Genomic DNA, 24,962 nt, shown 5'->3' with positions numbered 1-24,962 from the left:
GTGCAGAGCCTGAGGACATCCTGCGATCACTGATGCCAGAGGGAAAAGCACCCCCTACTCATCCACCAACAACCCGATTGCTGCTGCAAGCGCGTTCCTGAGTGGGCCCGTCCTTGTTCCGAAGCTGGAAAAAAAAAAAAAAACGCAGCAGGCACTGGCAAGTTAAAAATCTAGGTTCTCAGCCTTGCACCCGAGCCAGGAGCAGCAGGTGTATACTGTCCTCTGGTCGGCCAGCCCCGAGCAATGTGCAAGTGGCCCAGATCTCAGGACGGTATTGGAATGGACTCCTCTCAGACCCGTCAGACTCTTGTCTTGCAGCAGTGCACCTCTGCCCAGCTGTGAGAGAAGAGGGTGAGGTGAGCGAATAACTAGCTTGCAAGAGATTTTAATGCCAAATTGACTGCACTGAACACAGCGAAAAAGAGGTCAATATTGCTGTTTCCTGGAACCACTGACCCCAAAAATGCCCAGACTGCACCAGCCACAAAGCGGGTTATTAAACAGTTTCCAACCATTCATTACGCAAGTTTGAATTTTCTGGGGGAAAACCCCTTTTACATTCTCCAAATGCAAAACTACAGCTTTCAACAATTGCTCTTGCAACACCATGTAACAATATGGAAATTTTAAAAACTTAACCCTCATGTTTGTGCATTGACGTAACCCGTTTGAGTATGCTCAAACGAGGTACTGTAGCTAGCGCAGCTGGCCTCACAGATCCATCACATCGGTTTCCACACTGTGCTAGGGTAACTTGTTGCAGAATCCCACAACTCTTTGTGTTAAGGAAACACGTTAGAAGAGCCCCTTTCTTTTATATAGTTTGACAAGTTTAAGGTCTCAGAAATACCATAGTAGCTTATGAAACTAAACCTCTTAGTTTGCAGATGGTGCAGACTGCAGCATTGTAACCCTGGAATTAATTAAAAAAAATATCCCATTGTTTTACAGTTACCTTCAAGGCCAAATTTCTTTCAGAATCAACAGTTAGACCACGGGCAAGCTGCCCAACCTCATTTTTCAGACTTTCCTATCTGAATGCTGGTCCTGGTTTTGATTTACATGGGTGCATTTCTTTTGAGAACGATGCTCCCGAAACTGAAATAAATGATGTGACCATGCCCCCCCAGAAACTACAGCTCAAAACTCAGACATAAAGCAACAATATTAATAATATAGTTATATATTTATTTATACATATACATTTATAGTGATTAATTGTAAAAAAAAAAAAGAATCATTTACAGTAATTATAAGAATTGTCATCCTCAGGTGTATTAGCCCAAGCAGAGCACATCATCCCTCTATTGCCTTCACAGATTGGGGAGTGACTCTGGCTTCACACTGGATTCACATGACGTGCACACAGAATCCAGATTACCCAACATTCTTTTCCTGTCCGGTCAGTGAGCATGTCCCAGATCAATGCAAGATTTTATAGTCACTTTCCTAGCTAACAGGAAAATCAAAACAGAGCTCGGATTGGAAATGTCAAAAAGATTTCCCCCCCTTTTAAAGTTCTTGAAATGAAATCTTCCAACACTTTGAAACATCTTGGCCACTGCCCCAAATCCCAAAATGTTTGTTCTTCCACTCACGCCACCTTCATGTACAGTCTTAGACAGCGAAGTGGAATAACAGGATTTCGAAGAGAACGCAAGTGTGTCTTTCCAAGTTTGCTTAGCCGTGCCACAAACAAAAACACGCCTGAATAGGAATTTTCATGTGCAGGTGGATCCTCAGGCTGTGGGATGCAGGGAAAAGGGAACAGCGAGCTTCGGGGTCATCACTCAGAACAGGAAAAGCAATATTTTCCCCAAGGTGAGCAGCCGGTTTTCCACATCTTCATCAAGCGCACAACAGCTGCTGTGATGGAGTAGAGAAATCACAGTGGAAGATTTCCCTGGTTTGCTACAACACGGTGGACCAAATCCGAAAGGTTTGTTACCAGCTCTCAAGTTTTCCACAGGATCTAAAACTGAGAAGTTTGTGTAATGGAAGGAAAAAAAAAAAAGGATTAAACCTAAGATCTTCGACAGAAAATCCAAAGCACATCTATACATCCTTGTTTCAATTATTCTTATTAAAAGGGATGACTGGGGTAATAAAATTGAATTATTTTACATCATTTGACTTTTGTTCTCAGAATAGGGACTCTCTCTCTTGTTAGATGCACTCAGGAGAATAACTAACACTGATGCCCTCCCCCCAGCCAGCTTTTACAGAACAGGGAAGCAGGACTGAGTCATACAGAATAAGGATGCTGCTCTGTTTTTCCAGGAGAGAATACTGCAAGGTTTAGTCACCACTAGTCCCACTGTTTCAAAGAGGGACAGGAAATTCACAGTGACTGAGGCTCTTAAAACTATGGCTCAGCTGGGTTCAGCTCCAGGGGAGAAGAACCCCTGCTCTTCTGAGCCTTTTTCCAGCTTGACATCAGGGCTGAATCACCTTTTAATGACAATGCTATAACACACGGGTACTGCACTGCTGCTTTGTGCTGCAGGTCCATTACTGCTTTTACCACATTCCTACTCAATTCTACTTCCAGGAATGACAAAAGGACCTAAAAGCGGGAGCAGGTCTGGAAAAGGGAATTGCGAATTGAAAAGCTTGGAACCGACTTCCCAGCTCCTGCAACAAGTCTACAGACCTCTGTGCTTCTCCTGTTCGTCATCCACCGCCCTCAAAAATGCCATTAGCTGCCACTGCATCCTCACTGGGTCAGAATCACGCGTCGGAAAAATAAACAGAAAATGTGGAACACTAACTATGGAACACCTTCATTAAACTGTAACAGAATTGGAAGGGCAGCATACATCCTGTCTGGACAGCAATGGAAAATGTTTGATATTTTTTCCTACAGATAAAAGCAACAGGTTGGTTTTCTGCTATTCTGTGGGTTTTCCCAGTGGCCTGTCTGCGAATCCCCACACCAAACGAGCAGGTACACAAGCGATGGAACACCCAGGACTGTGGACAACAGCAGACTGTTCTCATTGCAGAATCACACAGAGGGCTACACAACGTGTACTGCTGCTCTGCTGTAACAGCCAGCTGTGTTTCACTTTACACAGACATAGCAAAGGGCTTCTTCTACCCTGGTAAGACACTGAATTCTTCACCTATGGGCGACAGGGGACAACAGGGCACTCCTCAAATTAGCTGGCGTTTTGAACACCCACATGGGCACAAAGTACTTATTTCCCCTGGACAAGGACAGTAAACACCATAGTATTCTGCACCAGCTCAGTGTGATAGGTCCCTCATGGTCCCACTGTGGGTGAAAACCACATTTCCCTGCATTTTCTTCCAGCATCTGAATAAGCCAACAGTTAGCATCCCATAGGCTTTTGCTAGGTGGGGAGGAGGACATTCTTTACTCGATGTACATTTTATTACTTTCCTGGTTGCAATTCCCTCCTGGAATAATGTTGCTTTTTAACAGAGACCTGAGCTTTTTTTAAACCTCATCACTCAGACCTTGGCTGAGATGGTGGTCACTGCAGAACTTCCTGAAGTTATCTTGCCAGTGTTTTTTAAAGCTAAAACCCTTCCTTAAGAAAGCACCACAAACTCATCTTATAAGAGTCCATAATTCAGCAAAGTGACAACAGGACAAACGCCACCTATGCAAGAAGGGGATCCAGTTCTCTCATTGTGTGCACCGGCTCCAACTGAATGGCCTAACAGGACAGGAATCTAAAGACGGAAGAAACTGAAAAGTTGGCAGCAAACATCTCGCCTCCACTTCCCAGCAGCGTAGCCTCTATAGTGCGGGATCAACGTGCGCAACTGTCCGATAGAGGTGGGGACCGCTGTTCGGGATGCCCGTAAAAAACACACAACAGGAGATACAGTGAAACAGAGGGCAGAAAAAAAAATCACAAAGAAAGATGAAGCAACAGAGAGGAAGGTGCTAAAAACCACGGCCTGTGGTGTTCGATACAGTCAGTAACCCACAGGGACAGAACCTTCCCCTGCTTCACAGCCGGGTGGAAATCTCGGCACTCTCTCTGCACTGGAGCAATTTTGGGAGAGGTCGCTTCACCCTAGGGCCATCGGCGAGGATTCCGGGAGAAAGCCAGGAGCGAACGGGGAGGGCTGGGACCCAGGAAGCTGAATGAGTGGCAACGCTCCAAGGGCTAAAGCAAGGGCCTGCGGAGTCCTCCCAGCTTCGTGCTGTCCAGGGCTCCAGAAACTACACAGGGAAGAGTCTCGCCCCCCTTTCTTTTGTTTGTCCCGATGGGGACCGGAAAGTGGGGAGACCTGCACGGGAGCACGTTCCCCCAGTCCGGCCTCCTGCCCACTCACTGGACGGTTGGTCAGTTTACACAGCCCGTCTTCCAGCCCTTCTGTCGTCGGAGCCCTCGGGGTGGGGAGGGCCTACAGCATGGGAAAGCTCACTGAGGTTTCGATTTCTCACTGGAGGGTTCGTTTTGTTTCTGTCCCAGCGCATTTCGGAGTCCGCAGGCCGGGAGAGTCCAGCAGAAGTCTGTGTTCATGTGCAGACAAACTCAGTGGGCCCGACAGTCCCCTGAGCTTGAGTCTCCTCCTTTGAAAGAGGGCTTTGATGTCTGACAACGCCTACTCCGGCCTCCAGCACACACAGCCAAGGGGCTGAGGGGATCTGATTGTCCTTCTGGACAGCCCTGCCCTGTCAGAATTCCAGTGCAAATTTCTCTCACTATTTCCTCCTCCTCCTCTGCTTTGAAGAAGAACAACAGACCATGGTTTGTCTCCACGAGCAGAAAGCCAAAACCTTCAGAAGAAGCCACTTATTGTTTGGAGATCTGTGTAGCTGTTGAGCAACAGTTTGCTACACAATTACTCTCCTAAAACTAAAAAGTACTTAGACCTCACTCAGAAGACAAAAATCCTGTTAGAGAAACAGATGAGTGTCGCCGGACCCAAGAACTTCTCCTTATCCACAACACCTGCAGCAGGAGGCTTCCTCTACCACCTGAAAGCTTTCTCTTTCGTTTGAGCAGAATTAAATCCCCAAGGCTGGAAATTCAGATTCTGCCAAGTCGAGTCTAAAACAGAGCTCTGGAATCTCCCACGGTATATCACAGATGAGATACAGTATATACAGTACTTTTATGGTACATATGTACACAATTACATGAAAACAAAACTATAATTGAAACATGCAATGTTTGGCATCTTCAGATTTTTTTTCCTCTTTAAATTGCATTTGTCTCCTTATAAAAAAATATATGAATTTCTTCAGTCCTATGGAGAGTCAGGCTGTGGGATGGAGAGCAGAGAAGCTGTGCGTGTGCGCGCGTGCAACAGGCTTGTGATGGGCCAGAAGTCTCTGGTGACACTGGTTGGTTCAGAGGCAGCAGGACAGCGTGCTTCCCTCAGCATAGCAGATGAGGCAATTTCAATGCAACAGGCTAAAACCTAGCGGCTTGGGAAGTATTCCTGTACGATTCCCTGTTTTTGCCAAGATCAGCGAGCACATTTCCCACCCAAGAGGCATTCAGGGTGTCAGGAGGAGGGAACAAAAAAAAAATCAATCTTCGTTCATGGGTTGAAAAACTATGGGGAGAAAAATTAAACATCTGTCCAGGATGTATAAGCCTTTCACAGGACAAAAAGACAGGCTAACAAAGAAGGGGGTCACTTATACCGCCTTTTACAGCACTTCTGCTTGTACATTATTAATCCCAAATGCCCCATTGTGATGTTTTTTGGGTGGGAGGGCTGCTAGTCTCTGAGAACGAGTTCCTCTCAATACGCTCACTGCCCTGTGTTCAGTTCTGTTGTTCCTGCATGTAAAATTAGAGTTCAGAGACAAAGGTCTCTCATTGGAATCAGAATGCTGGCCTCTTTACTATTCACTAAGAAGGTAGGGCAAGGCCCCAGATCTCTGCCTTCCAGTTTCCTGGAAAATCCAGAGCCTGTTCCTGCTCTTCAGTGGGACTTCAGAAAGTTTCTCCACAAGGAAAGGGCAAATTCTTTAAACGCGATTGTCTTTTTCTTTAAAATTAAATCCAAAAAGCTCCACCAGGAGTTATGAGTAGACTGTCAGACAGGTGTCACTAATTTAAAGCCCACAGAGAGCCCTGTGGTCTGTTGCATGCCAGCTAAATGTCACTGATGATTCTATTTGTAACCATGGGTAACTTGGGTAGCTTTTGCAGCTGGGACCCTAATGAGAGAGTTTAAGGTGAAGAAGAGACCTAGATCTTAGGGCACTGCGAATGAGGGTCTTTGATCCTGTGTAGAGAGCTAAAGTACTTCAAGATCAGAATTCAGGGGTGTTGAAGCTGCAGTTTTTTTTGACCGGGGGTGGGGGTGAGATCAACAGTAAAGAAACAAGTCTTGCGAGACAGCACTTTCAAGAAATCACCCTAAACAAGAACTGTCCACATTTCCACACCATCATCTTCTGCACTCTTAATGCATGTGAGGGGCGTGGGGTCAGACCCCCAGTGTCTACTGGGTTTTGACCCCGCTGAGCTCTACCACTTAAACCCTTAACTGACATGCTAACAAGCTTAATTAGAGGATTGTCATCTTTTTCAGTTGTTGAAGAGTTGCAGACTGTAAATGCACACAAAACACTTCGGCAGTCGATGTGAAACCTGCAGCAGATCCAAGAGCCGAAACCAGTATTGCAGTTCTAATTAATCAAATTACCAGATCAATAAAGCAGTCAATTAAGCAATAAGGAACACACCGGATGAAAGCCCCTGGAGTAAGGAATGCAGGACGAGGAAGGGCCTTGCGTTCGCTCCAAGTAAAAGCGGGGAATGTTGGACGCTCGAGAGGGGGCGTGCTGTAGGAGGGGATGAGGAATGTGGCAGATCCAGATCTGCGCGTTCGTGCTCCGGTGTCCTTACTGTTGCTGCTTCCAGCTCCCAGACAAAGCCGGCGGCGCAGCCGAAGGGGACGTCCCGCCCGGCACACGGAGCAGGGGGCAGGGGGCAGGGGGCAAGCCCACATGCCTGCGGGCGGACACTCGCACAGCGACACGGGCTCTCCGGGTGTCTGTGCGACGCATGTAGGGGCAGGGCCCATGTGACATCATAGCAGGATGCAGCAGCGGCAGAACCTCTGGCGACTGCCCCCCACCGAGGGGGGCGGGGTGACGGGGGCGAAGTAGGCGTGGACTTTTATATTGGGGAGGTGCGTCTGGGGAGAGACGGAGAGAGATGAAGTTAGGGGGGGGAGAAAAGGGCAAAAGACCTGCAACAGAATGATGAGGTTGGAAGATGTAAGGTCTTTCTGAACCCCAGTGCCTTATGACTCCACTGGCTTTAGTTCTTTCATTCCAGGTTCCTCTGGAATAACTTTACTGAGCCCAAGATTAATTAGCAAACAGATCCTTTATTACCGATTTCCTCTCTGGAACCGTTCAGAGTTTTTGAATGACCTGTGATATTTTCTAAGAAAGCTTGGAATGAGCAGGAGCTATAGAGTGGAGCCTGACCAAATCAATAGCCTGTTTTGTTTTTTTTTCAAGCATGGGCAATAGTGTCTGTTACAGCACACACACACACGTCAGGTTTTGTCTGCTCCCTTGCGTGCTAGGTGTTGGATGGCACGCAGATTCGCGCCCTCTCTCGCGCTGCGTTTACCCGGAGTCTCTTGATGCCAGCCCTGGTGATCTGCTGGCAGTCGTACAGCTCGATGCGATCTAGGGAGTGGCAGGTCTTCAGGTGCTCCAGGGAGGCGTCGGTGATCAGGGGGCAGTTGTCCAGCTCGATGACCTCCAGGCGGTCGTGGGCGCAGGGGCCACTGCCCAGGTGACGAATCCCGTCGTCCGTGATCAGCTCGCAGTGAGACAGGCTCTGCGAGGGGAACAGCACACACTCAGGAAAGGCCGGCCAAGCTACTGAAACCCCTCTCGGCATCCGCGCACTGAAATTCTACAGCCAGGACAGCTCAGCCACAAAACCCTTCCTGTAACCAATGTGATACACAAGCCCAACTGTATACACGCTTCATCAAACCAGATCCACAAGCACGTGAACCGTGTTAAAAATGCCACGAATGGCACAAGGAACATTCCAATCACCTCCGCTAGATGGGGATATTGTACCGTCTTTTTTTTTTTTCCCCAAACCACACCAACACGGCAGCGCCCGCCTCTGCAGCAGGAAGCCCAGCAGACAGCTCCCACTCAGCCAATGGCAGGACACTGACACCCGACCACACAACCAGGCCAGGTCTGTCACATGACCGACAGGGACGGGGAGCCAACCTGTGTTCCACTTCAATACTCCACACCCCAGCTCTTCTTTAGGACCTCATTTGTTTTAGACTTAGAAAAGCCTAAAGTAATTGGTTTAAGGAGGAAAACAGAGCACTGATGAGAATAAAAAGGAAATAACCTCACTGGGGGTTAAGACAAGATTCACTCAAAGCACTGCATGCAGACCAGCCCAGCTCCACTCCCCAGGATCCCCTGAACAGCTGGGGCTTAAAGAGAACCAGAGAACCTGCAGGGCTGTGGATCTCATGAGCCGAGATCTGCAAGACATTCTGCACCCCTTTCTTTTCCAACTCATAATCGCCACTGGCTTTTCTTCCCACAAGCTATCAGATCCCTGAACTCTACCCCTACCTCTGGCACACACTGATGTGTTTTTTCTCACACTGGTCGTCAGACTTTTTTAAGCTGCAAGTTATTTAACTTGTTGTTGCTGCTGCTGTTCTGCATTTATGTTTTTGGCGATTCCTCTAATGTCTTGTTATTGGAGCATGCATCCAAATAAGCATTTTACTGCACTTGTGCATGTGACAAACTGAACTGAACCTCCCGAATCAATCAGAATGATTTAGTGGGCATGTAATAAGCGGCAAAAGGTTAGTCAAGCCACACCTCCCCGGCTGGAACGCGCCAGCTGTACAGGTAAAGAACGAGCTTGCTAAACCCTTGGCTCCCCTGGAGGGGATTAACGCGGAGTCCGAGGATCCGGCGACGAGGTTCTGACTCACCAAGACCTGCAGCTGCGGGCAGTGAATGGACAGCTGGATGAGGGTACTGTCCGTGATCTGCAAGAGAAAGATTGGTTACAGGAAGGGTTTTATAGCTGAGCTGCCATGCCTGTAGGATGGCGCCCTTCAGCAGCTGGGGGGTGGGGGGAGAAAACCCACATTGGTCATGCTGGGCGCCCCCCTGTCTTAAGCGGGGAGCAGTCCAAAACACATGACGCCATTTCTCGAGGGCATCTCTTGCCTCTGCTTTGACCACTGCTAACGAAAGGCCAAAGTGAAGTCAACTACTTAGATCAGTGACTGTCTGGAGAGAGGGGTAACATTAATGCCTAGTACACTAATATGACGTTATTGTTTGTAATTATATTATAATCCTTTTCCGGATAATGATATTCATTCAAGATGTTGATAGAGAGTAGATGTTAGAAGGGGAGGAGGCTTTTTTTGAGGGTGTTTTGGGGTGCACAGGGCAGTTTCGAAGGATTAAAGAGCATGTGGTGGTAGCTGGGTATCGAGTGGGCGATTACAGAGCAGGCCAAAGGGAGCTCACAGTGTCTGCGGGAATTTACAGGGGAGGTGAAGGACGTGCAGAAGCAGCTCACCTGCACACACTCCTCCAGGTCCATCTTCTCCAGCTCGTGGCAGTTCTGAAAGACGGGAAACCGAGAGGAGGTCATGGAGAAGCACACTGCCAGTTACCACGTCGTCATTAGGATTGCCTCTGACGGGATGTCGCAGCAATAAAGGATGTCAAAGAATTCTCCATTATCAGCGGCCGTCTTCATTTTTAAGGGAAACGACAGCCCCACTATTTTGGAATCCCTGAATAGATGAAGTTCCTTGAAATCTGAGGATCCAGGAGTGCACCCCTGCTTTAAATAAATAATCCTTGCACCTACACTGTAGACAGCAATTTTATGGATAGTCCACTTAAAGTGCCACCAATGCATAGCCCCCACACATTTCCAGTCCCCTCACCACACATCAGCTGTAGGTGGGGAGGAGAACAGGGTAATGAAGCCAGTTCATAGATGGGGATTATCAGGAGATCAAGATTGGTAGAGACCAGTGGGAAATTTGGCCAGGACACCAGAGTTTTTCCCAGGTGGTCTCCTGCCCAGGTACTGGCCAGGCTCGCACCTGCTGAGCTCCAGTGGGTGGCCAGCTGGGAGCTGCAGGGTGACGGAGCTGCTGACTTTCCCAGGCCACTCTGCCACCTTCCAGGCAGCCACGCGGCTTTGTCGCGGGTTAAAGGCACGAAACGGCACGAGACAGCGGGTGATGCCAACGGTCGCGGTCCGGGCCGCAGTAGTGAGGCGGTGCCCGGGTACTCACCCGAGCCAGCGTGGTGAAACCGACGTCTGTGAGCTGGGAGCAGCGAGCCACCTCCAGGATTCTGACAGAGAGGGGGGGGGAGGCAACCGATGAAATCATTTTTCAGCCAAGACATTTTTTTAGTTTATCCAGGGTGAGAAGGAAAGAAGACTCAATGTAATGGGGGGAGGTGGGGGGGAGGAGAAGGGGGGTGGCTGCCCACTTGTGTGCCTTGATTACCAGCCTGCCCCCTCGGTACACCACCCAGGGGCAAATCCCTACCTGAGCCGGGGGCAGTTCTGTCCCAGGGCGTTGAGGATGGCGTCGGTGATGTTGGTGCAGCCGGACACACACAGCGACTGCAGGCGGTGGCAGCCGCGGCAGATGGTGATCAGCCCCTCGTCCGTGATCTGCTGCTCGGACAGAGGGAGAGAGGAGGTGTGTTGAAGGGCAGCTGTTCCATGTGCAGGTCAGACTCCCACTGTGCCATCCCTCTCTCTCCTAGTCTATAATACTCAAACTGCGCGCGCTTCCTTGAGCCAGACCTGGGATACTTTTACAGTTTTTCTCATCGAGTTGGAAATGTGTTGTCTTAATGTCATTTTATAAACGATTCTCAGGAGTGTAAACCAAACCGCTTGACGAGGCGAAACTCACACTGAGCCACGTGCAGATTTTCCCAGCCTCAAAACCAGTTCTAAGCCATAAAGCACAATCAGATTCCAGTTGTTTGTTGTTGTTTTTTAACAGCTGAAGAGGCCGACCGATCGGAACCGGACTTACCGAGCAGGTCTGCAGGTTTAGCGTGACCAGTTCTGGGCAGTGGGCGCCTATGTACTTCAGCGCCTCGTCTTCCAGCTGCAGGGAAGGAGAGAAGCCGAGGCTCGCGATCAAGAGTTTTCTGCCACACACGCCCCCCTCCACCCCCCCGCGGTCCAGGGGGCAGATCCTAGGACACTTACACGGAGCCAGGCATGTAAGGCACGTTAACCTGCTGCACACTGGGGTTTGGGCTGCAAAGAGCTTGGGAGTGATTCTGTGCAAGTGCTCCAAAACTACTGCTGATGGCAGATGGGACACAAGGGTTAACTGCGCTAGTGACTCCGATAGAGGACAGCACCGACAAACATGGGTGTAAAAAAGGCAACCACAAATGTTAGAATGTATGAATGATAGGATCTACAGTCGAAAGCACAGAGCTAAAACCAAGTGTGCAACAGAAATTGCACATGCATTTGCACAGGCAACAAAAATTGCACGACACGCTAGTAAAGCTTCTTGTGTAACGTGCACAAATTCGGCCATCACATTATAAAAAAGGATAATGCTATTGTGGAATCAGTCCAGGGAAGGGCAATCAGACATATTCCAGAGCTTACGGGGGTTGTCCTACACTGACAGGCTGAAGGAACCGGACCATTTTAGAAGGCGGCGAGGGGACTTGATTCCGGTAATCAGAACCAGCAGATGCTCCGACACAGCTGACCAGGAGGATTTCTTCAGAAAGAGCAGCGTACCAAGAGCAACCTCTGTGGAAGTGCATTTACAACCGAGAGCAGGAGGCACTGCTTTCCTTGAAGGGTTTTCGGGAGTGTCGAACGAGTCATGCAGCCGTGCTCTTCAAGCTGATACCCTGGCTTCTTTCGAGACACAGCTGGGAGAGATCCTGGGATCAACAGGCCAGATGGGACTAACGGCCTCCTCTCAGTTGTAGCCGTTCTCATGCTATTAAAAATGTCAGAGACTGGTATCAAGTTCTCTCTTTCCTTATTTCTTCTCAGGAAAAAGAAATCATTTTTATACCAGCCCAACCTTGAACTGGCAGGTGCTGACGTCTCAGGCTCTCTGGCAACAATCCCTGTACCCACCTCAGCAGAGAATGAGGTCGGTCCCGCTCCTCCGACACGCCCAGCCGGCAGGAGAGCTGCACAGAGGAGAGGCAGGCCTCTCCCAGGCCACCCTGCAGCCCTGCAGGCGCGCTGCATGACCGTGCTCACGGTGGTGAAAGGGGAAAGGGTGGTGAAGCCAGGAAACTGATGAGGGCCACACATCCTGCTTTGATCAAGCCAAGGCCCCTCATGCAGGTGGCACAGCGGGTGATCACTCATGGAAGGGGAGCTGGGAGCACGTGGAGCCCCTGCTATGCTCAAACGCCTTGCCCCAGAGGTAGCATGCACGCAACACAGTGCCAAGCACAGAACAGCTCGACGGTTCAAATGAGACGGTATCTGGCAGCTTGGCTTTGTAAGCTGTGCGGGGGCTGACTCCTCAGCCGCTTGTGAAGAAGAAGGATATTTGTGCACTGGAAAGGGTGCCGGTGGTGTACCTGGGTGCAGCCCTTAAGAAAAAGCCCCTTGAGTCCTGGGCAGCAGCACACCAATGCCTGGATCCCATCCTTGGTCACCTGATCACACCAGGAGATGTTGAGCTGCTCCAGCAGGGGGCACCCTTCACTGGGGAGAGACAAGGCCAAGCATGGCTGTCAGTCTTGGTCTGACCTGCACAGTAAATCACCTGCAAAATGCTCTAGCACACCAAGGGTGGTGGGAGTGTGGGACAAGCTACCCAGAAAAGCTAAAGCTGATACCCAGGCTGCTTTCAAAAAAACACTGGGTGAGATCAGATGATCCTCGGATCTGTCAGTGACTGACTGCCCACTGTGTCAAAAGGTCTCTCCTTGTTCATTACCTTTCTTGTGTTGTATGTTAAAGAGATGTTTTGTCTACGGGTTTTCAAATGTTGTGCTCCCAAGGATGGTTTGTGTACATCTACAGTATGATTTGTATTCAAGAATTAAATAAAAAAACAACTACAAAATGGTATTTTGAGCATGTGTATTGGTGTCACGCAGTACTCTAAAACTCATGATCAACACCCTGTATTGTGCACTCACACACACCTGAATATGCAATCAAATCTGTAATTCTTTCATTTTACAGAGTAGTGGTTGTTAGCACTGGTCCTAAGTTGGGACTCTTGTGTTTCTGGTTTTTGGTCCAGCTGAGTTGTTAGTGCCAGGCTTATTGATCCCTTTAATTGAACATTTTTCTTGATTTTTTTTTCTTGATTAGATCTTATTTCTGTGCTCAATCTTTGGATACAAAAAGACTCTGCTGCAGGAGTATTACTCAGGAAAAACTTCAGCACACGATGCTCCATCCACACATGAGGACCGGTGTGAAACCCCCAGATTGTTTCAGGGTGGATTCTAATAACCCTTTGCCAGGGATTAAACATCACCAGCCTTCACTAGCGACAGATTAATTAGCCCGACTGATGAAAAGCTCGTCTGGAATGAAAACCAATACACACTGGGGTTCTCCAGGACCAGTGTGCTCTCAAAAAGCAGGAAGATCCCAGACAGTGGCGCTGGATCTGAATCTGGAGTTAAAGTAAATATCAGTGCCTGTGGCTCAGGACTGTGACTCAGTGTGATAGCACCAGTCACCGAGAGGCTAGCGTGGGAGATGTCAACGTCTCGCAGTGTCTGACTTGTCACAGTGCATCGGGGTCACCGTGTGTTAGTCAGACACTGAGGTGTGCTGTCTGCGAATGTGAACCTGCTCTCCCTGTTTCTCTGCGTGGGGCCCTGACTCACTGGGTCTAAAGGGAGCGATGCAAAGGTGTGAGGAACCATTAACATTCAACGGAAGCACCCTCGTCACTCCATGAACTGATTTAAATGGACTTGTGGCTACACATCACAGCGCCTGTCAGGAGCCTTTAGTCTCGCTCATGTCTGGTTCAGAGATGGCCCTGATGCCCCGTGAGCGTCCACATGTGCGCACGTGCACTGGTGTCTTGTGCACAGGGTGACTGACCTGAGTGCCTTGAGAGACAGGTTAGTGATGGAAGTGCAGGAGGCCAGGTCCAAGTGCTTCAGCTTGGGGCAGAATTTACTGAGGCTGGTGCTGGTGCTGGAGAAAGAGGAGAAAGGGGAGATGGTGAAGGAGTTTAGGGAGGGACAGCGATAGCAATGGAGGGGGTGTGGTATAATCAATCCATGCCATGGGAAGGAGCGCAGAAACGGCAGAAAGTTCTTTAGACAGAACAGCTGGATTTCGGGAGAAGGTACCTCTTCGCTCTCTTCCTCTCAGTTGCAGAAAGAACTCTAACAGACGTCCCAGTTTCTCCCAACCCAAACCTTCATTGCTTGGACTTGCCATCGAGCCTCAGAGCCCTTTGCTTACTGTACCCAGGACTAAATCTCAGTCTTCGGATGGTCCTGCCTCTCCTGTCCCTGCTCCTTAGTTACAGAATGCCCTTGCTGCATCTCGCTGAGAGACTAATTCTTTGATTCTCTGCAAATCCAAACTCAACTTCCACCTTTTTGACTAAGTCCTGTGTCTGATGGCTGCATTTCATCCTGTACGTTTGTTCAATTTTTTTTTACTTTTTATAACATTTATGTACAGAATGCACAGGCCTTTGGAAAGGCACTTATTATTATTATTTAATAATAAAAATCAACAAATTGACTAGACACTGTCAGGGGGGAGCTGGGTTTGCGCCAGGCAGTTTATCCCCAGCTTGCTGATCCGACAGCAGACAAGCTGTGTCAACCCCCCCTGTGCCCTGCGCCCGAGCTGGGATTCGCAGGCTGCCAGCGACAGCTGAATCAGCCCCCCCACACCACTGATGCCAGCTCAGCTCAGGGCCTGGCTGTGCAGGAACAGAAGAGCAGAAAGGTGGTGTGATTGTCTGGGAAGTGGGAAACGGAATTCTTCCTGCCTGTTATCATCCCCGCCCGGCACTCACGCGTCTGTTATCTTGGTGCAGCCATTCAGATTGAGCACTTCAATGTTTCGGCAGTTTTGGGCGAAGGTCCTGCAAACAGAGCAGCAGTGAGGCAGACACTCATTTGCCATCTGCATTTTATTAACACTCACAGGGGTTCCGGAAAAAGACTAGCAGCACAGTTAGGAAAACCCTTGTTAATTAAAAACGCAGCTTAAAACCAAAATGGCCCAAACAGTGCAAATCAGTCAATAAGCCTTTGTCAATAAGAAAACAGGAAAAAGATATTTTTAAAAACAAAGTAGTAGGTGAAAAACAGGTAAATAAATTTCTTAAGTTTAACTCGGATCTGCAGTTCAGTGATCAAGGATTCCCAGAGAAACTTGGGGTTTTGGATTCCAAAGCGGGTACAGCTCTGACCAATACTCACGTTTGCCTCTACCCATGTGAAACCCAACCACACCTGTGTACAATGTACGACACCAGTCCAAACTGCCCAGGTCCTCCCACACTTACCAGGCTCGCGAGTACCCCCCCACCACCACCGTGCTTCTCCCCAGGTCTCACCTCAGCGCGCTGTCCCCGACCCCCAGGCAGCCCCTCAGACTCAGCTTCCTCAGGAAACCCCCACAGCGCTTGGAGATGTTTTCCACCACACGCCCCTGCAACAACAGTGAACCGTCACTGCACTGCAGCCCAGCGAGAACAGGTACAGGCCCACCCCCCGCAGCGACACAGGAACCTCACTGCACTGCAGCTCCACAAGAACAGGTACAGGCCCACCCCCTGCAGCGACACAGGAACCTCACTGCACTGCAGCTCCACAAGAACAGGTACAGGCCCACCCCCTGCAGACACACAGGAACCTCACTGCACTGCAGCCCAGCGAGAACAGGTACAGGCCCACCCCCTGCAGCGACACAGGAACCTCACTGCACTGCAGCCCAGCGGGAACAGGTACAGGCCCACCCCCTGCAGCGACACAGGAACCTCACTGCACTGCAGCCCAGCGAGAACAGGTACAGGCCCACCCCCTGCAGCGACACAGGAACCTCACTGCACTGCAGCCCAGCGAGAACAGGTACAGGCCCACCCCCTGCAGCCACACAGGAACCTCACTGCACTGCAGCCCAGCGAGAACAGGTACAGGCCCACCCCCTGCAGCGACACAGGAACCTCACTGCACTGCTGCTCCACAAGAACAGGTACAGGCCCACCCCCTGCAGCCACACAGATGTGTTCTATTCTGTTCTTACTTAATTATTGTAAATTCACTTTGATAATGTAGTTACACGCATGTAGATAACAAGCACACTTCACTGACACAGGAAAAGCTGAGGCAGCCCTGCAACAGATCGGCCCATCAACGGTCAGGGATAATTAACCGTGCTGCAAAACGAGCCTTTAAAAATCTGTTTTTCCCATACAAAAAAACTGATGGAGACAGGAAAGGCGGGGATGCCGAAATGGGAAACTCTAAAAGAGGGGAACTTGAAAGAGTGTCACACCCAGCTGTCTGACCTCAATGTCTCTCTGGAAGTCGAAGAGGTCAATCCTCTGCCAGTTGCTGCCGTCCAGCGCGAGGACATTCCAGGCCTGTTGGGGGGAAAGAGGTTAGACGGGTGGGACCCACACCGACGCACAGCTGCATCTGCAGCACACAGCTCAATGCAGATTTACTGTACCTGTAAGCTCAGCAGCACAGCTGCCACTGACAAACAGGGATTCTTCCACACTCTGCTGACAGGGCAGCTGCGGAGCTACAGGTCACGTGCTCCAGGACAGCAGGGAAAGGGGCTGTCTGCACTCCAGCACCCACCTGACCCTTCGGGACAACAGACTCACCCGTGAGACTTGGGCACAGCGGCACAACGTCACCACATCCAGGAATGAGAAGATCCTGGACAAAAAAGAAAAGAAAAGATTCCTAGTCAGACCATGAGGCTAGTCCCAGATCTCCCTGGATCATTATTGTGCATTCTGCATTCCGATGCTAAATTGCTTACCAAACTCGGAAACATGCTCCAGCTGGACTGGCAAAGACGCAATTGTTTAAAATGCCAAGTCAAAGGGGCAACTTTTCATTTTGTGTGAAACATTTGGATCCCTGCACAATGCTGAGTACGTTTATAAACCATTTTAATTTCAAAGAGTTATGTCCTGCAAAATACCAACCCAAGGTGCCCTGTAGCCTCTGCTGTAATCATCCAGTAATGCTCAGTCCTAGAGCTAAAAAGCACAGCAGGGAAATTACAGAAACCAGACTGGTACTGCTCTCTGCCACATGCATCTGGAAACAAGGCATTAGAATCCCGTAACCTACTCTTTGCTCTGACACTTTGCACACACCTTTCATACAGGACTAACCCAAGACAAGCTGGTATATTCCAGCACCAGAGATGCTCTAACTGGCTGCCCAGTGCCTGCAGGACTGACTTCAAGCTGTTTTGGTGTAATGTCTCTGAACCAGCTCTGCCCATCTGGTCCAAACCGGACAACGAGAGCTCAGGAACTTTCTTCAATTCATGAATGATTCAGAGGCAGAGCATCTCCTTTGAAACGGATACAATTGGAGAGCTGTACCCTCTCCAACGCGCTTCAGCATCGCTGCTCCCGAGTTGAGTTCAAGCCCCCGCTGAGTAACCCGCCTCTTTCTGATGCCACTGCCAGCCTGCACGCTCCCAGGAAGTCCCTGTTCCACTCAGAGCTACCCAGACCCTGACCGACAATTGCTCTCAGGACTCTAGCAGTACTTTACCAGCTGGGCTTAGCCACTTTGGGAATTCCAGTCTCTCTGCCACTGGGCTCACACAAATAATCTCCTTGACTGGTTCAGCCACTTGAGATCCCCCAATTATTTCTTTTTTTACCTTCCCAATCTGGAAGCAGCTCTCGTTAATCATCTTAGTGCAGCTCACCACTATGAGCCTCAATCCAACAGGCAGTTTACTTGACACGGCATCCCCAGGAGGGGCCAGGCCTTTCAAGACCTGATGAGCTGTTGCTCTCCAGGAAAAGTCGCTCACTAACAGAGTCATATTCCATGGCAAATGATTCATTTCATTCCTTCCGAAAAAGGTTTCTCATTTCGGTCGATTTATTTTGTTTCTCCTGTACAGGCATCTTTTCTCAAAAATTCAACAAGCCTTCTTGGATTAACATCCGGCCACAGAGCTGACGCAGCGATTATTTCTGTATCGTATCTAATAAAAGAGTCTTTTGCTCAGTTCAGTTTGCTGCGATTTACTTCCTGCCAATCTATTTTGTTCAACTGCAAAGCATTATGGTATACAGGAGGATTCAACCACAATCAATCATCCAACTAGCTCAGCTAGACTCCTTTTCAGCATGGCGTTTAACAGGATGCAAGCCGAGTTAAGGACTTTTGAACTGGTTTTGACCTGATCACTCAACAGACAGGGCCTAATTTGATCAGAAGTTTGAATTTCCTCTACTAACGACTGGTGATCCCGGATGTGCTATTTTAATACAAGACTGGGATGGCACTACAGTACAACATGGCCAGCCTTGCCCCTTGAGGGCATGAAGGCTGCAGGGAAGAGGCGAAACTCACCGCAGCAGCAGCTCTTTGGGAAGCTTCTTGTTGATGACGGCCTCGTCGCTGTTCGAGAACATCTGGGGAGGGGGAGCGAGAAAGAGATTCAGGGAGATCGAGAGGGAGGAACAGCTGTGGGGACCGTGCTCAGCTAGAGCCACTGTTAGACTCTGCAAAGGGCCAACACCCACTTTTCTTGTGTAGAATGAACATCAATAAGGTATGTCGTAAGATTTACACACACATACAGAAGCAACAATCACTTGGATAATAAAACAGGCCTAGATTTCATCTCCATCCTTCATTTCCAGTGCCTGTTTTTACAAGAACTTGAAAGCTCTAACGAACAACAGGCTGGCCATTCATTCAAGCGCATTTAGATTTCAGTAGCTAATTGATCAGTGTCTTACCATGTCGTTTCTTTAAAGAAGCCAGGATAAAAGCACCCTATGAGCTGTAAAATGCCTCACAGTTTGAGAAAACAGTGCGACTAACTTCCTGCTCTCATACTTATCAGGTGATGGCTGAGATAATAGTACTCTCTACACACAGGCACATGTTGAAGAAAGGCGTACATTATCTGCTCTTTGTCTATTTGTTTTACACACTGCTCGTTTCCATGAGATCTGTTACTTTTTTTTTTACAGTTAAGAGCATTATCTGTCAATGTAAAAAACTGTCTCATTATTACAGTAAGGATTTCACAGAGAATACTGAAAGGAAGTAAACAAAGGGGAACCTAATTAGTGTTGCACTTGGCTAAAACGTCCACTGGAAGGTTTTCAGGTAGACTTGGCGCAACACTAATAAACTTCTCTAGTGTATGACAATTACAAATAAACAATTCTGTGTTTTTTTCCTAGCAATATGCAATATTAAGTGGGTTTCCTCATGCATTAAACCCCTCTAATGCTATCCAACATCGCATTTTCTAACCACTTCATCCACTTTAGGACCACTGGGGAGCCGGAGTCTATCCCAGCAAGCAATGGGCACAAGGCAGGATACAACTTGGAAGGGACGCCAGTCCATCACAGGGCACACACATACACACAAACACACACCAGGGACAGTTGTCTGGAATTGAACCCCAGTGCCAAAAGACAGCAGTGCTAACCACTGCGTCAACATACTGCCTCCCATAACACCCTTCTGTACAAACGGGTACTTTCCAGGTCATCACTGCGAATGACTTACCTGGGTATATAAAAAAACTTTAAGGAAATTTAAAGCGAACCATGCAAAGCAGACAGAATTCATGTTAAACAAAGCCACAAGACAGGAACGAATAAAGGAGACTTCTGGTTTTGCATTATATTATAAAACCCATTGCAGAGCTGCTAAGTTATATCCAACATTTTCACTGGCTTTCAGCTTTCGTCTTTTTAATTTTTATCCAGATCACTTATTGCCTTATAATATTGTTCTATTTAACAATATAACTGAGTTTGCCTGAGCAACCTGGGTAAATTGCTCAAGGGTACTGCAGAAACCACTACATCTGAACCCATAACCCTCTGAGCCAAACGCCAGAGCGCCTAAGCACTGCTCCAACTAAAGCAAAAACAGTGGTCTGGACACATACCTGTACAAAGGGATTAGACCTGTAAACTAGAGATTAACCTTGAGATTCTGGGTCCCGTGGGTGCTGTCGTTCAGGAAACGTGATTAAAAACGGGTGTCAACAGTAGTCAAAACGGTTAAAAACGGCGATGACTGCCAAATCCACCACTCTGCCACAGAGAACGCAAAGCAGGCCGGTGAAGTTCTCCCCTTCACTGGGGCCGTCTTCACACCTTCAGTTCTCTTGTTCCCTCTTTAACAGGCAGCCTGGGCCCCTCGCTGGTCTGCTCGCTCGCTCTTGAACAGGCCTGAGCGGCATGGAGGCTTCCGATTTGCAGACTGGGGGTACGAGGGCCCCCCAGGGTCCTTAGAGGAAACCAGGCTGCAGGGGGATACCGGCACCAGCGGGAGGACAGACCAACAGGAAAGGAGATGAGTTGTATCCCGGATGAGACTTGTGCTTCCCCCGGTTCCCAGTCATCTGAGAAAGACCAGAACCCCCCCCCGACTCACACACACCTCCCCATGCGCCCCTGGTATCGAGCCTGGCCCACTTGCGCCTCGCCTGCAGAACCATCTTAAAAACGACGAGCCTCCTGCCAGGAAAGCCCGTCTCTGCAATGGTTTAACTGGATATCAGAGAGTGACCTTCCCTGTGTGCTGTCAAATCAAGATTCAACACCACCTTCTTTAGAAGGGCTTTTATTTAACTGGATCTGTGTCTGCCCCTTTGCTTTCCTACTGTATTCCAAACCCTTATTGTAATTGTGTAATTCTGTGCTCTCCCCTCATTGTATGCTTTTTTTCTTACTGTAAAGCGCTTCGCGAAGCCACATTTAAAGGCGCCATATAAAATGAAGTTTATCATTAATTGGGGAGGAGGAGGGATGGGGGAAGGGGGGCAGTTTTGATTGCAGCGGCCTGTGTCTGTTTCTCACTTGTCCAGCAACAGACAAGGACTCCTGGTTCCGCCTCTCCTGTTGGAGAACAAACTCTCTCCGCAGTGGAGAGACCATTAACGATGGTACCTGCCTGGGCTTGCCCAGAGATCTCCTGGGTTGGGGGAGGCCTGCCTGACAGTCAGACTCCAGGAAATTCATTTGGATAACCCTAACTACCCTGTCCTTAGTTATTTTCCTTACCAAACACAGACCATAGAAAGAAGAGACTATAGAGGTTTCCATTTTGCCCCAATATATTTTATATAAACAATGACAAAGAGGTGTTGGTGTTTATATAGGACACAAAGGGTTGTTGTGCAGATCATTATTTATTGTTAAGCAAAATTATTTCGGAAGAATAGGAAGAAAAATTTCTTGTTTTTCTCTTAATACAAAATACAAAAAAAAACAAGAATTTTGTGTTGGATAAAATAAAAATAAAGGTTGCTGCAGTACATTCAAGATTCTTCCTCCCAATTCTTACAACAGTAGTGTGCGCTTAAATGACCAAGGCACCTCACCGTTTAGCCTTTGATTACGTATAGGCTCGTCGAATGCGGCTCGATTCTGGCAAACCAGTCAATACACGCAAAATGCATTTCGGAGCCGATGTTTGTTTTGAATGTATCCCTCCCTGATCAGATCCAGACAACATAAAAATAGAACGAGCACCTCGAAACCTTTGTGTTGTTAATTTCTTACTGGAGCCAGCAAGAACGACCACAGTAACAACAACAACAACAACAACAAAATCGTCTTCCTGATATGCGACCAGGCACTCTTCACCAGCAGACTGTCGCAGATCTCCTGCGCCTCAAAGCCTAGCCTCCCCCCCCCCCGGCCGTGCTGACCCACAGCAGTGTCTGGACACCCCACGGCCCAGACTTGATTCCCGGCACAAAACGTGAAGTCGCCGCTCCGAGAGATAACGCGACAGAAGGCGGCTCGCAGTGTCTGGGCAAACCCGAGGCCTCTCTCTCTCTCTCCTGGAGGCGCAGGGAGCGGAGCTACCTGCCGACCACGGCGTCGAAACCGAGCTGGCTCTGGGTGTTCGTTCAGGAGACGGCGTTTCATTAAACAAAAACTCAAGTTATTATCTGAACCGACGTCAACAGATATCGTTAATTCATGTTACCAGTGAGAAGAAAATAAATGCAGTGCCACTGCGCCTTCAAAACATTCGGTTCAATACAGTTGTGCCAGCGTCACTGTTTTCACACTTTAGGTTAACATACTGAAAATATTTCCTAAATATAGTGTAAGGAAGTACAAATCAGTCGAGTATTTGTTACATTCATTTCAAAATATATCGGTCGGCCCCTTTTACGCGGAATGACTACAGTTAACGCTTCTAAACCACAAAGCTTTAAACCGAAAGTACAGCAGTTTTGCCACATTATAAAGACACAAACATACTGCGATGGGGGAAAGTAATGATAAAATAATTTATGGGGCCAAAAACGACCTGCTTTTAAGGTTTGGGGGTGGGCTTGCCTGATATTTGAACAAAACTCCAATACAAGCTATTACAAAACAAAAAGAGAGACGTGAACTTGTAACGCCAAATGAAGAAACTAACACACCGTGAGATCTAGATGGATTGCGTGAATTATTGTGCACTTTCCTTTTTCACGGAGACTGGGCATGTTGTGGTCGCACAGCTGTTGGGTCAGGTGGGACTGTGTCCCATATTCTGAGCCCCATCAGCTGTTGCTCGGTTAAAAATAAACAAAAAAAAAACCGCACTCATCTCCAAGGCCAGGGGATTTACTCGACACCAGGGGAGCCATCTGACGGCAACAGTCCGGCCACTGAAAGGCCGATGGCTCCGGTGAATCCGGACTCCGAAAAACACAAAAGCCCTCTTCCCCCTTCCTATACATACCTCTTTAAAAACCATCTTTCCTAAGCACTCTCTAGAGCTACTACTGCACCAGCAGCAGCAAGGGGGAGAAATAAAACAAAGAAAGCAAGAAAAAAAGTTTGCACAGACATTCAGACCCCCCCCCAACGTTACAGAATCCAGCTGGCGTTTCTGGAACGTGGTTTTAAGAAACTAAAGGTGCTTTAAAACGCGTAAAACGTGTCTTTCAGGTGTTGGTCGACGAGAAGCCAAAAAACAAGGGGGGGGGGGGGGGTGGGCAAGAAAATGAGGACTTGTTTGATTTGGTCTCAAGGGGCCGACGGGGAACCCGGCCGCAGCGGCCATTAAACCAACTGTACGGTCCCGGGGGGAGGGGAGAGAGAGACGGCAGTACATGAGCTCCGGGGGGGTGGACCGACATCCGTCCCGTCCTGACCCGGTTTTCTTATGGAGCTACACGCTACAATATCCCCCCAGTGACTGGGGGGGGGTCAATGCTTTGTGTTGCTGTTGTTGTCTCAACGCAATTTCCTCTTCCCTTTAGAAACGTGCTGTTCTCCTTACCTTTACGTTACAACAACAACAACACCACCACCAAAAATAATTAAAATTAAATACAACCGAGGCCGTCCTTACGCCCGTTAACATAAGGTGGCAGCGCCACCAACAACAACAAAAAAGAGCACTTGTTTGTTTATGACTTGTCGCAGAAAGGAGACCAAACAAACACTCAAAATGCGAGAAGGACTCGGAAACGCACGACCGAATGCCTTTTCGATTAACCCGACTACAAGATCCCCCTCGAACGGTTAATTTACTTTGTTGGTTTTTTTTAAAGAGAAAGACTGCGTTTATAAATGTTCGGGATAGATGGTCGTCGTAGCTTCTTCCCTCCCTCCCTCCACCTCCAGTCCTTTTCTCTCGGCGGACCCGTCACCCGCACAACTCAAGCGAAATTCGGCCCCGTGGAAAAAAAGGAAAAACTACCCAAACAGACAAAAGGTCGGCTGTATGTGCTCAGTTTGTACCCCCCTCTTCTCCCTCTCATCACAACCCCCCGGAACCAGCGACAGGGCCGTGCTCCCCCCACACGACCCAAACCCACCTCGAACCTGCTCCGCGACACCCCGTTCACCTCCTTCCCCATCCTGGAAGGCGCAGTTCCCGAGTGGACCCTGGCAGCCGTGCCGTGCCGTGCCGTGCCGTGCCCGCTCCAGCGAGTCCCCCCTCCCGGCTTCACATCACCAGCGCCGCCGTGCCGCTGATCTCGGAGACGCCGTCAGCCCTCCGACTCGCCGAGCTCTCCAGCCCTCTCCTCAGGATCGCGCCAGACGTGTCCTCGGCGACTCACGACCGGGTCCGCTGAAATTATTCGGGCCCCGGGACCAAAACATGCCGCCTTGCTCTTTATTATTGTTATGATTATCCGCCCCCCTTCCTCAAATAATTACTTAGCTGACTACAGCGAAGTGTCACTTCCTGCCGACCTCCTCATTTCATCTGGTCTAAAAGCCCAATGATTCAACGCGTAGTAGGTTGGACACTTCATTCGTGTTCCTACTTTTGTCACATTCATACACATTTCTGAGGCCCCCTTTTTAATGGAGAAGCATCTGCTTCCCTAACAAAAAAATGTGTTTTTTTTACTTGATCTGTTTTATATTAAACAATTCAAATGCAAAATACGTTTATTTTTTATTGTTGACGTATTTCAGTATCCTTTTATCGAAGAGGTTCTGTCGCTTTAAAGGCCTGTGTTGCGATTGGCAGGTTTATTTTCCTTTTCACCAACTAAGACTCGGAATTTGACGAAGGCAGTATGTGGGTAGAATCAATGGCAGGAAAAAAATGCATTCAAAATATTTTGTGCGTTTCGAAATGCGTTGGGCGATTATGGTCTGAAATAATCAAATTAACTTTTATCATCCGTCCAATTTACAGAACTTCCTCTTTCGGTTACCTCCGCCCCCTGGAGCCACAGGAGCCAATCAAAATACACATGCGGGCCTGATGGCGTGATGTCATTATCGCG

General features: G+C 48.7%; 1 protein-coding gene across 1 annotated transcript; it reads right to left on the bottom strand.

Annotated features, from left to right (window-relative positions):
- Nucleotides 1-1,167: 1,167 nt before the first annotated feature.
- On the bottom strand, nucleotides 1,168-24,452 carry fbxl20 (F-box and leucine-rich repeat protein 20). The gene is made up of 15 exons (XM_069185587.1): nucleotides 24,036-24,452; nucleotides 18,581-18,642; nucleotides 16,852-16,906; nucleotides 16,528-16,602; nucleotides 15,574-15,668; nucleotides 15,028-15,096; nucleotides 14,091-14,186; nucleotides 12,596-12,722; nucleotides 11,053-11,127; nucleotides 10,552-10,682; nucleotides 10,291-10,351; nucleotides 9,558-9,602; nucleotides 8,956-9,012; nucleotides 7,593-7,805; nucleotides 1,168-7,146 (listed from the first exon to the last, which is right to left on the bottom strand). Exons 1-15 carry the CDS (start codon nucleotides 24,075-24,077, stop codon nucleotides 7,039-7,041), a joined length of 1,311 nt encoding a protein of 436 aa, XP_069041688.1. The 5' UTR covers nucleotides 24,078-24,452; the 3' UTR covers nucleotides 1,168-7,038.
- Between the last annotated feature and the right edge of the window lie 510 nt (nucleotides 24,453-24,962).

This window comes from Lepisosteus oculatus, chromosome 28 (assembly GCF_040954835.1).
Source record: "Lepisosteus oculatus isolate fLepOcu1 chromosome 28, fLepOcu1.hap2, whole genome shotgun sequence".
In the NCBI taxonomy this organism is placed as follows: Eukaryota; Metazoa; Chordata; class Actinopteri; order Semionotiformes; family Lepisosteidae; genus Lepisosteus; species Lepisosteus oculatus.
The sequence above is the reverse complement of the archived record's forward strand: the minus strand, read 5'-3'. Positions and strand labels throughout refer to the sequence as shown.

Bases quoted from the DNA above. Each gene is read 5' to 3' on its own strand.
- fbxl20 (XM_069185587.1), bottom strand. From the start codon at position 24,077: ATGGGGAAGGAGGTGAACGGGGTGTCGCGGAGCAGGTTCGAG. The intron at 15,669-16,527 runs GTCAGACAGCTG...CTGTTGTTGCAG, and splicing joins ACTTCCAGAGAGACATTGAG to GGGCGTGTGGTGGAAAACAT. The intron at 7,147-7,592 runs GTAAACGCAGCG...GTCTCTCCCCAG, and splicing joins CTGGCATCAAGAGACTCCGG to ACGCACCTCCCCAATATAAA.